The sequence below is a fragment of the Bacillus rossius genome, chromosome 3 (assembly GCF_032445375.1).
Source record: "Bacillus rossius redtenbacheri isolate Brsri chromosome 3, Brsri_v3, whole genome shotgun sequence".
Taxonomy (NCBI): Eukaryota; Metazoa; Arthropoda; class Insecta; order Phasmatodea; family Bacillidae; genus Bacillus; species Bacillus rossius.
The window spans coordinates 33,753,400-33,769,194 of record NC_086332.1 but is presented as its reverse complement, the minus strand read 5'-3'; the positions used below and the strand labels follow the sequence as shown (position 1 = coordinate 33,769,194).

Sequence of the window (15,795 nt, the reverse complement as noted above, 5' to 3'; positions counted from 1 at the left end):
CTGAATTTTTATTACCGAAAAAAGTTAATAAAAAATTTTAATGTGCGTATTTTAATATTGAATTTATATATATATATATCTTGCCAATACTGATTTAGTGGGTTACATTTTTTTTTATTTTTAAAAATAATATCTACCCCTTTTACTACTTAATAGATAACGTTGAATAAGAAAAGATTGTTTAAGGTATGTTGATTTTCCTTGCCAATATCTAAAAGTAAATTTTTACAAACGCGAAAAATAGTTTAAATAAGTATTTTACTTTTAAAATAAAACCATATTTTGAACGTAACACTGACTATTGGCCCAATACAACGTTTTAATAGCTAATTTTCACTTCACTCGGGTACAGAATCCCATCATTCAGTGATTTCCGTGGCTAGCTTCTTTTGGGATTTCATCATTCTCAAACGACGGTAAGGGAAGCTCCTCTTCAAGGTCGCCTAACGATGCTGATAAGACCTGCCGGGTAATTTGAATCGTTGGTCTGGGATTTTCGAGGGGGGGGGGGGGGGGTGAAGGATGATGTCACGACTGGGCTGGTTAACCTAGTTCTGCCAAATACCGCCAGGGGCGTATACGGCCGATACACAGCGATGAAAGCGATCGCAGCGGCGGAGCTTGGAACTACAACAATTCTTCTAAGAAACCGGACAGAAAATTTAACCTGGCCTCGCGACTTCTATACATTATATATATTCAATGGCAATACGTCATTTTTATTTTTTTTGTCTGTGATCCCGCACGAAAACACGATATCCGAGCGACCCAGCGGGATGCCGTGTGCGGTTGTTCAACCACAACTCTCCCCTCTCCTCTTCTCTTTCGGTTCTGCCTGTGTCGCATCGACCGGGAAATAAAAAAAAATAGAAGGGTGGGGCGTGGAGGTGTGGTTCCAGAACTTGATGGCATAGGGTGTTGGGAGAGATGGGTGGAGGGGGGGGGGGGAGTGTAATCGATGGCAACTCATTAGCAGCGGCCATGTTCCACTCTCCAGGTCAGAGGCGACAAAAACACCGCGACATCATCCCCCGGCGGCCCCCAGCCAATTACCGCGCCTCTCTCCCTGGGACAAGCGCGCGATTAGAGGAGCCGTCGTCGAGATCTGTTGATGCATTAGCCGCGTCCAAGTGGTAGATAGTACCAACATGTAGCACTTGGACATCCTGCAATATACCTACATTTGGGCAATTCTCATGAAATCTCGAAATTAGATAAAAATTTGTTTTTAACTTGCAGCATAAAATAATTGATATTTTACGTATAATCTAAGATAAACAACACAAATGATAAAATATTAAGTATTGGGAATGCATTTACAAAAACAAGAAGTACCTTGTCCACCTTGTCCTTTCTTGTTATATTTTAACAGTGTAACATGTTGGCTCGGAATAAATTCCACAGTTTAATAGGATGAGTTATAGTTCTTCTTGATATTACAGTAGTGTTAAGGAATAGACAGCCATCCAAAAAATCCAGGTACATTAGCTCCTGGGCTTGATAGGGTTATTTCAGTTGTTGGGAAGTCATGTTTTTTTTTTTTTTTTTTAAACTCCGTGTATTGCTGAAGATTTACTTGCATAAAACTGTGTTTAAATACTGTAGGGCATCACAGCAACAGCCTATGAAGATTTTTTTTTGTTTTTGTTGCAGGTGTTCTGGTGGTAAACGTAACCTGGCGAGGGAAGACATACGTTGGGACTCTTCTGGACTGTACAAGGCACGACTGGGCTCCTCCCAGGTAACCAGGGCGTTACTGCCTTTTGCCCTCCCTAGACGTTGTTTGAATTGGCATGTTGTTCATCAGCTCTAGAGAGTTGCTATATTTAAAATCCTTACGCATTGTGCTATTTACTGCATTTTCTGTTTTGCTTGTTAAAAAGAGATATTCCAGTTTTAATTACACTAAATGGAATGTCAGAACTCGTGACTGTACTGTACTTGAGTGGCAGTTTGTTGTTTGATAAAATGAGGTGCCTGTATTTTTTTTTAAAAAATTTCCTGAAATTGCTGAAAATTAGTTATTTCCACCTTAAGTGCTTTTAATTAGAATTAGATTTTATTCCATAGACAAATCACTGATCTGCAAATAGTATTAGATATTTTACATTATTCCTTACATTTATGAACTTACAAAAACATTAATTAATGCTTGCAACTGACTTGTTTCTTATTAAATATTTAATAGCAAATTCTTGTCAGGGTTGTGTTGGTTTTAATTATTTAATTTAACTGGGACTTGTGTCTCACCCAGAAGGAATGAAGTTCTGGAACTGCACAGTCTGAGTCTTATCTAGTAGAAGCTGCTGATACAAGTACAGAAACACATATCACAACAATGTACAAATAAAGGTTTACAGTTACTGAAGTACATAGATAATTTGCACCGGTCTAAAGATTTGTAATAGGCAAGCCGTAGATTTTAAGAGTATTTTTATAGAAACTTTATTGTTCTGTTAAGACTTGTTGCGTTATTTAGGGTGCCAACCACCAACAAAAGTTCTGAAAGTTACGACAATGCAACAAAACTGGACTGTTACAAAGTCAAGAAAAAGGCTTGAAATTAATGGTGACGGCGGTGGACGTCATAAAACTTTAATTTTCAGCAGCCTTTTGCAGCAATGTATAAGGAATTTAATTGGATTTGATTTGGGGGGGGGGGGGGGGGGGAATAGAACCACTTTGTTGGCTGTTTTTCTAGGTTTTCTTTTGTTGGTAGGGAATGATAGGTTTTTTTTATAAGGGGGGGGGGGGGGGGGGTTGATGCGTACAGCCCTGGCCTTTTGCTAACTCACATTCTATCATTTCAGTATATTTTTTAGTTGCACATTAACTTTAAATGTCCATGTCAAAATTTATTTCTGCAAAGATTTTACATTTCTAATATAAAATGTGCAAGCTCCTGTTATTAGTAGATATATATCTTAATATTTTTGATTTTTTTACTATACATAAAAAAACTACTGTGTGATACAAAAAGAGAGAAAATTTTTATGTAAATTGTTTTTTAAAAATGACCTGAATTTGGTTCACCAATTATTTTTAGACATCCGGTCAATTGTATTTTCATATAATTATTTTTGTTTTATTGCAATTATACCTATGAGAACTGTCATTTTATATTAATTTTTGCACCAAATTTATTCTAGATAATATTATGTAATATTAGATAAAAGTCAGACAAAATAAATATATAAGTAATTAAATATTTTGTCTGACTAAATGCATCATGGTCACTCATTAGAACAGTGGTCTTCAACCCATTCCTTGCTTTAGACCAGCCAGGAAGACAATTTTTGAGTGAGTTGTATAATATTTTTCTTTCAACCTCCAACTATTTCATTCACCAAAAGAGTGAAATAAATTAATATTAGTTAAAAAAAAGTTTTTCTCATAAAATGGTTTTTAATTCCTAAACATGAATTGTAATGTCAAATTTCAAATTTAGTACTTTTAGTACTTTTAGTACTTTTACTGTGTTATGTTGTAAAATGTTGTGGTCCACAACTTCTTTCTGTTATTAGAAATGTATTTTATAAAGTTTAAAAATTTAAGTAATTTGGTTTCTGCTACTTTTATCATCTTGTGAAATATTGGCAAATTAATCCTTGTAAAAACAGAAGTCATTGTGATGTATAATGTACTTGGTCCATGATTCTAAAAACGTTGATGACCACTGCACTTGAGTTTTTTTTTTGTGCATTTTCATAGTTGGATAATGGATATAACTTCTTTATTCCGGTTTTCAAAATATTCAGTCACATATCTGGAATACGCAGAAAAAAAACCAGCATAAATGGCGAGTATGAACAATGTGCGTATAGCTTGTCAGATTATAAGTGTGAGATAGGGATTATGACATCGTACATGCAAGATCCATGGATGGTGGTACCAGGGGCGGATACTTTGTTTTGTGGGTAGGGAGGATCAATACTGACAATAGGTGGCATGATTTGCCTTCGGACTGAATAACGAAAAACTCAAGTTTTTACACATTTCCATCCATTCGTACAGCTTAAAAATATTATTTAGTGTGTACCTTGCCCATGCCCTTTTAAGACATTACTTAAGATGGCCTTAAATGTACATATACAAATTTTTTCTACTAAACTACCTCAACATTAAACAAAAAATCTGTAAAGTACTCTAAAAAAATGTTCATTTCTAGGTCTAAACCATTAATGACAGTTTTTGGCTTGCCTAATCTGAAATGATAGACTTTTATTAAATAATACCACTATGGTTTCATATTTAAGAATTTAGTGAATAGAGTTCAATTTTGCTTCCAAATGATTGAAGAGTATGATTTTTCATTACAATACTGTTATAAATGGTTTGTGTATTTGCAGATTCTGTGACTCGCCAACAAGTGACCTCGACGCTCGGTTACCGAAGGGTAGAGGCAAGCGTGGTCGAGCTGCAGCCAACTCGAGCCCGAGCAGCGATCTCAGCAACTTTACAGAGACTCGATCATCTGTGCACAGCAAACTGCGCAATGGTAGCGGCAAGGGACGGCGAGGTGGTTCGACATCGGGTTCTCCAACACCATTCGTGCCACCCCGCCCCGAACCTAGTGGCAAAAGAAAAGGCAGGACTCCAGAAGATGAGGCACAGTCGCCTACCTCAAATGGGAAGAAGAGTCGATCTGCAAGCAATCCACCATCTTCGACGCCCAATAGCAACAGCCCACCTTCCTCACCGATACTTCTGGAATGCCCCGAGCCAAACTGCTGCAAGAAGTACAAACACATAAATGGGCTGAAGTACCATCAGTCACATGCGCATGGTTCAACAGAAGATGAGGACACGAAAGATGCAGCGAGCATGTCCGAAAATGACGAGAGCAACGTGGAAGCACCGAGTCCGGCCACGCCTGTTAAGTCGCCAGAGAAAGTGCCTGAGCCACCACCGACACAGCCGTCGACCCCGCAGGCACAGGCACCACAACCCAAGGAAATTGTCACGCCCCCTCCTCCCCCCCAGCCAGTCGCAGCTGCTACGAGTCCTCCCTTGGTGCCTGTAGTGGTGCAGCAGCAGCAGTTACCAGAGCAGCTGCCGACTTGTCGACCAGCGACACCCAGTCCACCACCACCCCAACCAGCAGCTCTCCCTGTTCAGGTACAAACACCCACCAGCCTGCCACCACCAACACCGCCAGAGATGATGCCACCGGGACCTCTACCCAGCCCAGAGACTAAGACTGTCGTCAAGCCTGGTGTGTTGCGGTATGGGCCACCGGTGGAGGACTACTCTACAAACAGCATGTATTGCACGAACAAACCGGTATTGACACCGCTGCCGGCTGCAGTCGTGAGCACGTGCTCTCCGGTCTCGACCATCCGGACGGTCAACGTTGCTGTAGCCTCGAGTCAGCCTCCTCAGCAGCTGTCGCCTCAACCCTCTTCAGTCCCGGTCCAGCCTGCGCCGACAGTGCCCCAGCTACAGCCGATGCCACTGCCACTTCTACAACTACCACAAGCTGCGAAAGCTCCTCCTCCTCAGTTCAAAGTGAAGCCAACTGCAGCACTCATGCCAGATGATAAGAAGGAACGTAGTAAACTGTCCAGCCATAAGAAGAAGAACAGAAAGAGTCCTGCAGGTAGCCCCCATCCTCAGCCGGAGCAGCCAGCATTTGGACTGGATGCTACTGGCCGAGATGATGTTCAGTCTCCTGCATACTCTGACATTTCTGATGATGCCGCTCCTGTCCTCGACTCGGAAATGGGTGACGGCAAAGGAAAGGCACCCGGCGTGGATAAGAAAAGTGAAGTAGGGCAGGGACCATCACCACACACCATGCCTCATTATGGAATGTACCCGTTTCATTACGGGCAACCTCCGTATTTGGTGCCTTCTGTTCCGCAGCATGATGGAAAACCAAAGGAAGCTTGTGAGAAGGTATCAGATGGAAAGCTTGGTGACAAAGATAAGAAAGAAACAAGTGGAGAATATTCCCAGAAACTTCTTCAGCAGCATTACTACCCATATGGGTATGTTTCAGGTTACCCTTACAATTTGGAACCTAGTTATCCAGTGACTGTGGTGCCTTCTGATGAGAAAAATAAAGATCATATGGGCAAAGATGACAAGAGTCCAAGTCCAATTGATCAGCACATGAAACCTATGCCACATATTCCAAGTCCTATCCAAGTACCGAATCCTTCAAAGGTAAAAACAGAACCAGGACTTGGTATGAAAGAGAAACATCAAAATGAAAACCATCAGATCTTGAAGGAAAGCATAGAGATGAAAAGTCAGATGAGTTCATACATGTATTCTCGACAACAGCAGCAGCATCAGCATCAGCATCAGCAGCAACAGCAAGAGGACTTGCGGCATTATTATTTGTACCCAGAGCAGCAACGGCGTAAAGAGTCGCAAGGAGTCGTGGAGCAGGTACAGAAACCTCTCTCTATTCCTTCTAAACCAACACTGCCTAGTCCAAGTCATAAACATAAAGATAAGCTCCAGGAGTGCAAGAAAGAAGAGAAACTCGTTAAACAGGAAGGTGTGAAGCCTACGATGGAGACACAAGGTCCGCCACCTCCCCCAACATCGCAGTACGCCTACATCCACCCCAGCTACATGCAGTCACCACATTACGGTGCTCTGCCATTCGACCCTAGCCACCCCATGTACCGCAGCATAAATCCAATGCTGGTGCCAGGTCCGTACGGTGCCAACCCATACCTCCACCCTCAGCTGCCCAGGTATCATGCACCCGAAGATCTCTCGAGACCACCATCGGGACCCACGAAGGCACTGGATTTGCTGCAGCATCATGCTAGCCAGTACTACTCCAACCACAAAATACATGAACTGCAGGAAAGGGCACTGAAGTCTCCGACTCCGAAGGCCGCGACGGCCAGTGCATCTCCGTCTGGCGTGGTGGGTGGCTCCAATATGACGGGTGCTCCGGGCCCTGTCGGACCCCAGGGCCATTCCCCGGTGGTGCAGAGCGGTCCGACCGCAATCCCCTCCTCGGGCAAGCAGCAGTCGCAAGTCATCGCAGGGGACGGCAAGGAAGCTAGGTCGCCCCCGCCGCAACGACACGTACACACGCACCATCACACCCACGTGGGCTTGGGCTATCCCATTCTGGCAAGCCAGTATCCCGCCCCATATGGAGGTAAGCCTCTGGTGCGATCGTAGTTCCCAGTTTCCCTTCCCCTCACGTTTTGTTACCAAAAATGAAATACGTATTTTCTGTTATTATATCAAGTCTGTGATATCTCTTGTTGCATATAGTTATCAGCTCTCTGGGGTGTTCTTTCTTGATGCTGTTGTAAATATGTAAAGTAGCATAAAGCAAGTATGCTAATTATCTTGGCCTTTGAGCCATAAATTCTGTTTAAACTTTGCATCAAAGTTTTATTTTTAGGTCTGAATCAGATAATTCACCTTCTATTCCCCCTACATAATTTAAAAACCGAGAAGGAAATATAGATACGATTAAAAGGATTGTGCTCGTCTTTCGTCCGGGAAAACCAGGATGCAGCACTTGGTTCACTGTTGTCAATGTGCATTGTTGGCGAAGACAGCATAGTCGTGATGTTTGTTGCAGAATGTTGAGGGGCACGAGGCGTACGGGCTCGATGGCTATCGGTGCAGGTGTGGCTAATGGAGCTCTTTCTTGGTTGCAGCTGCTGTGCTTGCCACTCAGCAGGCCGCGGCCGTTGCTGCCTCGGTCATCAACCCTTACCCACCGAAATGAACTGATGTGTGTGCGCTATTTCACAGCGATGGAAGCGAACAGGAGCGATCTCGTTTCATACACTCTCCTCGTGAATTTCAGTTTTCGATGTGGCATGTATTTTTGTGATATATATATATTGACAGTTTAGTGCTTATTTTATTTTCTCGGTTCAAAGAGAAAATTATGTGCACGTGTGTAACGAAGAATCAGCTCACGTAATGAGTTGCCCTCGGTCATCTTTATCCTGGATACCATAGCTATTAGCGTTGTTAGATGGTGTGCTTGAAGTAAAACGAACCATTCCAAGAGCAACTCTCGCAATCGTCAGGTGAATCTCTGCTTGCCCAAGTCATTTTTATGGAAATATTTGTGGAATATGACACGAGAAAGTTGGTTCAGTGTTTTTAAAAAAATTTTTATTGTAACATTGTAGAAAAATTATTTTATGTATATATTGTAAAATATGATTTATATTGTCTCATTTTGTAGGGAAAAAAAAAGGATTTTAAAAAGTATCGCTTAATATCATTAATTTTTTTTTGTATTTCGAACTGTTTTTCAATTCTGTTTGAAAAACACATATTTTATTAGCTGCCTTGTACAATTACTGAATTGGTTTGTATCTGTCAAAATATATAAAAAGCCAAAATTTATCCGTTCCAGTTTTATTGGGATGAGATGTACAGAAATTTAAGAAAAATAAAATTATATTATTATATAGAAAAAAAAGAAAGATAGCTGTACCTAATACTATACATGCTTAGAGGAATAAGATTGATTGGAAAATACAACTGAATGTTTTTCCTTCCCTCCCTTATCATCAGCATTATTGGCAGACCTTTATTCTGGTGATATGTGACTGGTTGTTATTAACATATTACTGCTAGACTGCAGCCTGTACACTCAAATCATATTTCTGATTAAAATCACAAATTGCTATTCAAGCATTTTATTTTGGTTACCCTACCATATGTATCATTCCATATTGCTGTGTATGCTAATTAAAAAAAAAAAGTTAAACAATACAATTTCCATCTAACTTCTTGGACTATAATCTTTTCACTAATCTTAATAACTATGTAATAGCTACCTGACTTTAATAAGTGAACAGTTGAATAAAGAATGTGAAAGTTTTTGATTGAATTCTAAAATTAAAAAATATATTATGCAGCATGTTGTAAAAATGTACTTTAGTGTATCTCCCTAACAAGTTAACTTTCCTACTTAGCATTTTGATTGACAACTGAAAGTTCTTCCATCATATCTGATAAAAATACTGATAAATGGTTGGCTAGCTTTTTAAAATTTGATAGAATAATATGTATGGACTGACAAGCGATAAACATGATCCCTAAGAAAAGGGCACTCTTTTATGGTGATTTCTTCTTAAGGTGCCTTCTCCTAGCGGTTGGCGGTCCACGTAGCCAGCCCTGGATGTGATGCTGCAACATGGAAAACTGCTTCTGACATTTTCCTTCAACAACAAAGTCCGCCTCCCCCAACATACCTTTACCCTTTTATCTATCCTGTACCTACTTTAGCAAGGGACGGCATGTAGAGCAATATTTTGCACTTACAACCTGTACTCTAAATGTGGTGGTGCAAGTAATTTAAGAACATATTTTACTGAATTGCAATCATGTTTGCACAAATTTTTAATACAATACTAAGTCATTCTATTTATTACATACCATATAAACATGTCAGGCATATGTGCAGTACTGTGGTCTAGATATTTTCTTTTTGATTTCCAGATTATCTTTACATGTATGTGTACATCTTGAGTACGAGTGAACAAAACTAAATTTAAAATCTGTTTTACTTTTTTTTTTCTCTCTCTCTCACCCACCTTCACTTCTTAGACGTCAAACTACCAAGTATGAGCCATAATTGTTAAAATATTGAATTTCATTAGCATTTTTACACACTTTATATTAGCTTCACCTGTATGTTTGTATGTTTGTAACCGATTCCTTTGCACTCGATTTTGACCCACTTTAAAAGGACAGATTTAATCTAAACTTCGTACACTTATCGAGGACCGGTGACAATACACTAATTTAATAAGTTTATCTCATTATCCTGATTAGGATCGACAGGATTAAATAATTTCCTCACCCAGCCTCTGTGTGAGAGCACGTGAGACAACCGTGCAGTCGGCGCATGCGTACAGTCTAACTACTTTCCAGCTCGAGCACTCGGGGTATTAGTATTATTACAATACATCCTCGACAGTTGGTTTGCTGGCCGAGTGGATTAAGGCGCTGGTCTTCAATGTCAATTTACAGATTCACCGGTCGTGGGTTCTAATCCTGTCCACGGCTGAAAAAAAATATTTTATTTGTTTTCTTTTCAACAAATTTTGGGATTGGTGTAGTAAATCTAACTGTAATTCGTCTGGGACTTCGCCAATCCTTCTATTCAAACTAAAAAGTGAAAAATAAGTATAGTTTAAAAAAACTAATAAACACGCTTTTAAAGCACATCAGACTAAAAAGTGAAAAATAATTTTTAAAATAAGATTAAAACAATAATGAATGAAAAATACTACTATTATTGTGAAAAAAGCATATTTATCGCACATCGAGCACCCGATGGTAGAGCAGCAGACATGTCATTGGAAGGCTCTGGGTTCGAATCCCAGTCCGGGCTATCCAAATTTTTCTCACATATTCTATACACTCTCATTGACAAGGTCCTTTCCTCATCCTTTCTCAATCCTTATCCTTCCCAAAATTCCTGTTACGTAAATGTGGAACACTTCACGTAATAATTAATCCGTAACTTCCATCCTTTCCTGCTTCACATCATTAATTTCGTACAGTATGTAAGACTGGTCGATATCACTTGTTCGTCAATAACCTTATACCATTAAGTCTCACTGTATATATTGATAACATTAAATTTTTTGAATGGCTTCTAAAATCAAGATTTGACAATCAATACAGCTGTACATATTAATAATTTGGAAAATACAGTTACTTATAGTTATCACGGAATTAATACTAGATTAGAACAAATAACATTTTAAAAAAATTAAAAAAACACACTTTTATAAATAAACCAAACTAAGTAGAAAATAAATAATAGTTAAAAAAAACTAAAAACACGCTTTTATAGAAAATCCAACTAAAAATAGAAAATAAATTTTAATAAATTTGAATTAAAAATAGTGTAAAATAAAAAAAAATTGTATGTTATTTAAAAAAAGGTGTGGGGTGCATGGTGTCAATAGTTATAATTATTTTATTGACAGATATGAGTAGGATCATCATTTTGATATCTTAAAAAGCACCCTACGCTTTTTTTAAATAACATACTTTTTTCATTTTACACTATTTTTAATTCAAATTTATTAAAATTTATTTTCTATTTTTTTAGTTGGATTTTCTATAAAAGCTTTGAATATATATACTGTATAGAAGTCGCGAGTGGATAGGATTTACTCTACGTTTTTCAGAAGCGTATGAGCAGCAGCTTGGGAACTTCACCGCTGCAGTACGCTGCCGTAACGCCCTGTATCTTCTTAGTTGTTATTTACACGTTAGAGCGCAGCACTGTCACCCGCTGTCATTCCCCGCACCCCCCACCTATCATTCACTGCAGCTCATGGTCGTTCAACTGGAGGGGGAAGGGGTGTTTGAAGAGTTCGACGCTTGTCCGCTAGGGACCACCACAAGTCAATGCCCTAGAGATGGTGGCGATTGCGGCGGTGAATTAACCAACAACCTCAAACCGTATTAGAAATTTTAACTTGGGCTGGCAACTTCTATACAGTATATATATTCAAAGATAAAAGCGTGTTTTTTTTTTTTTTAGTTTTTTAAACTATTATTTATTTTAAACTTGAGAAGAAGAAAAACTGTGTGTGTGTAAGGTTTTTTTTTCATGATCTATTTATACAACTTGAGCATTGCAAATTTTTGTTTCCACAAGAATTTGCTGGAAGCTGGGCTGGTGTAGTGCATTCTCATTTCTATATCTTGATCAATGTAGCCAAGTGCCTAAAATGTTTCAACACTAAGCAATAGCGCCTTTGGACAATTAAGTGAAAGGAAAATGGCACAAATCTTAAAACTTAACTGTGTGTTTTGAACATCAAATTGTATTTTGCTTGCTCATGATTACACATTTTTTTTAAAATGACTATGTATAAAGAAAGGACTTTGTAACATGTTTGAATAGCTTCTTAGTGCCGATTGCAGTTACGACTTGAACAAAAGGAAAATGTTTAGTTTGATAAAATTTAATCTTTTAATGAGAGCAAGATACAAAAAATATTTAGAATTTTTGGTAATTCATTTGATTCTCATATTTTAGCATTTCAGCTTTTAGAAATATACAAACTCTTTGAAAATACAAACAAAACACAATTATTTATAGTTTTTTCTTTAAATATTAACCTTTAAAATGTAAGCCCTACTAGAGTGGCAATGTTTCAAAAGTTTCTAATCTAACAAACAGTCTTCCTTATCTCAGTATCACGTACTCACTGTCTGTAGTCGGTAACTAGACTAGTTACAGGCTCTGGAAGAATATAGCTTGAAGATGGAATTAAAAATATAGTTTAAAAAACTAAAGAAACATGCTTTTAAAGATTATCAAACTAAAAAGTAAAAAATAATTTTAAAATTTAATTTATGACAATAGTATATAAGCAATACTAGAATAAATGAGAAAAAAGCTTGAGGCGCTTTGTGCCATATTTTTTGTATGTTAAGTGCCCCATGCTTTTTTCTCATTTATACTAGTATTGCTTATATACTATTGTCATAAATTAAATTTTAAAATTATTTTTTACTTTTTAGTTTGATAATCTTTAAAAGCATGTTTCTTTAGTTTTTTAAACTATATTTATTTTTAACTTTTTAGTTTGATATTCTTTAAAAGTATGTTTTTTTAGTTTTTTAAACTATATTTATTTTTAACTTTTTAGTTTGATATTCTTTAAAAGCATGTTTTTTTAGTTTTTTAAACTATATTTATGTATAATTATCATAGGGAAATGAGTTACCGACACTACCTATTACCATCTGAGATAACTATTCGGATTTGCAAGGTCACAAAGAAATGGTAAAGTCTCTCCGAATCATTTACAGTTAGATGTATGGATATAATCTTAGAATTTACCGGGGAAAAAAAAAACATTTTTTTTTTCGGCGTGGCCGGGAGTAGAACCCACGATCGCTGAATCCGAAAGCTGACGTCACAGAAGTCGCGCGCCATAGACCGCTCGGCTAACGAACGTAATGAAATTCGTGGGACATTTTACAGTGATGAGCCACTCACTCTTAGTCGAAAGAGTTACAGACGGACAGACAAACATACACGTGAAGCTAATATAAAGCATGTAAAAATACTTAAAATTACTATATAAGTTTAGTTTGAAATCAAAGCAATTGAACATTCATTAAATTATTGTCAAAACTGGGCACTATGGTGACTCACTTATAGGTGTAGAAACATTACAAAGATTAACATTATAATGAAGTGAGGTTACATTTTACCAGCCAATTCTGGTTTATTCTATAGTCATAGAACAGTAAAATTAAAAATAACTAGTAAGCCAATGCAAATAGATATTTTTTAAAAATTGAATGTATGTTAAAAAAATAATGTTTTAATGTCATATTGTAACAAAAACCTGTAAGTGCTATAGTACAAAAGCAATGGATATACTATAATGTTAATGGTTAAAAATACTGAAATATAGAAACTTAAAAAAAATTCACAATTTAAAGGTTTTTGCAGTGTATGCAAACTGTTAATGATTTTAAATTTTTTATATTGCAGCTTGTTCAAATTCCTGCAGTTCATCATAGATTTTAACTTCGTAAGTTTTGTTTATAAAAGCTATATACAGTAGAATCTCGTTATAAAGTACATCAATAAAGCCCCAACTTTTATACTTAGTAATGAAAGTACTTTATTCTGAAAGTCTATATATTTACCTTTAAAACGTAGTATTTTTGAATTTTTAAAATAAAGTAGTAGGGGATCAAATGTTACATTAGCTTGGAAGCAAATATTTGTAAAACAAGCATTTAAAAAAAAAAAATTACTGTACTTAATACAGTAGCCTAAATTCTAGGCCTACATATACAAAATTTATATCTGTCGAACACAAAATGACAAATGGGTTAAACTATTTTGCACATATGTACATTTATTGGGACAGAATTCCCTTGTTATATCTCCTAGGCGAAGTCTCTTGCGACCAGCAGATAAAGGTGACTGTTCATACAGTTTAATAACTTTTTAGTGATGTTTTATTATTGTTCACAGAGTAGTGGGCACCAAACCAAATGACCGTGCAACACCTGCAGTTCTTCAATGTGAACTGCTTGAGTTTCTTTTTATCTTTTTGGCCATCCATCCTGATCATAGAAAAGAGAGGGAGGGATAGAAAGGCCACTCTCTGAATAACAGCTAGAACGCTATTTGCAGCGCTGTTGTGGCCGTGCACAGTACTAACCGTATAAACATTGGTGGAAGAATGACCTAAGTAGCTATTTATGCTAAAAACACCTATGTCACAAGTTAGCATTACTATTGAAGTTTGCAATCACATCTACAGCATTAAGAGGGTGGAGAGTTTTCAGCTTCTCGACGTTTATTCTCTGTATCCATTCATTGTGTACCGTTTCTTCGTAAACTGGGAAGTGGTGTCTAACAGCAAATTTATCATCGCAACCAGGCACACAGCATTTTTGTACATGTGGCGGCATTGTATTTTACTTAATACGTAATTTTATACTCAATTTAACAATCTTACCTCAATTAAAATATGACCACTAAATAATTGAATAAATAAACGCCAGATATTTTCCAGTTTCCACCTACGAAGCAATAAGCAAGTAGCACGCAAATAACCTAAAGTCCTAAACAAAAATACGAAAGAAAAATTGCCACCATTACAAATGAGCCTTGGCAACGAATCGTAAACAAACATTGAGCAGTGAGCACACTAGCGCTCTTACGGCCGTGCACACAAACAAAACGTTGTTCAAGCATCTCTCTAATGAGTGCACATCCCGTGATCCTGATTAAAATATTCAATCAACAATATTGTTTGCTTCACGCCACATCAAACGTAAACAAACCTCGCATCCATAGATAACCATAGTGCCGCACTAGTAGCGCGCGTCGCTAGCATGGCTTTGCCAGGCAACATTCTTATCTTCATGGCAACACAAAGCGCATCGGCAATGTTGTGACACCAAGTTCAAAACTTAACCTGCATAAATTAACATTGGATTTTCTATTACTTAAATAAAAATTACATTTTAACTTATATAACGTTCGTATCTGCGTTAATAAAAACTTTTATAAACGTGCTCTACAAATAACCAAAAGCTGGCACAGCTAAAAACAATTGTCTTGAAGAGGGGCGAGACAGCAATCGATTGTTTATGTCTAGTGCACTAAGTGTGTGATCCATGGAGGAGGAAGAATGGCGCGTTATACTGTACTGATTCTATAAATCGTTGAGACATTGTTTGTTTACGTTTTATACTTCTTAACGATTCTTGAAAGCGAAAAAAATTAATCATAATGTACATTTATATTAAAGAACCCCTGCGCAAACACAGTAACAATTATATAAAATTTTCCTGATAACTGGAAAAGAATGGCCTGTTATTGAAAGGTTAGGATACTTTTTTAATGTTAAAGTGAAATATTTTTACATTTTTTACATTGGTGTCTTGAGCGGGAATTTATAAAATCATACGTTGAACTGAAAGATACGTTATTCTGAAGTACGTTGTAACGGAACTTCACTGTAATTAACATTTGGTTTATTGCAATTTTTTTTTAACACGTGACATGCTCAATTGTCATTTTCAAAATGCGGAAAATCACCGTAAGCAATAAATAACATTAATATGCATAACATTTTTCTCGGTTCACACAATTTACCTTATCAGAAGCAGAAAGTCTCCAAAATTACCTTTGTAAACTTAATATTTAGTATCGTAAGCCTGAATAATTTTGCATAATGATTTAAAAATATAAATTGTACCAGTAGTACCTGCATTCATTATTTATTTTGATTAGTTTATTACTCCTCAGAAAAGAAAGTCTGCAACTACTTGTGC

The 15,795-nt window shown here is 37.3% G+C and overlaps 1 protein-coding gene across 4 annotated transcripts in view; it reads left to right on the top strand.

The window, feature by feature from the left end:
- The window catches only part of LOC134530506 (zinc finger protein 608), a 142,288-nt gene extending 133,653 nt beyond the window's left edge, over positions 1–8,635 (top strand). For 3 of the 4 annotated variants that reach the window (XM_063365373.1, XM_063365372.1, XM_063365374.1), the window contains exons 4-6: positions 1,654–1,741; positions 4,350–7,129; positions 7,644–8,635. In XM_063365373.1, the coding sequence (XP_063221443.1) occupies positions 1,654–1,741; positions 4,350–7,129; positions 7,644–7,714 (2,939 nt within the window). In that variant the 3' untranslated portion in view covers positions 7,715–8,635. Of the gene's footprint in view, positions 1–1,653; positions 1,742–4,349; positions 7,130–7,564 lie in introns of all 4 variants that reach the window. The other variant, XM_063365376.1, reaches the window with a different exon arrangement.
- The last annotated feature ends 7,160 nt before the right edge of the window (positions 8,636–15,795 follow it).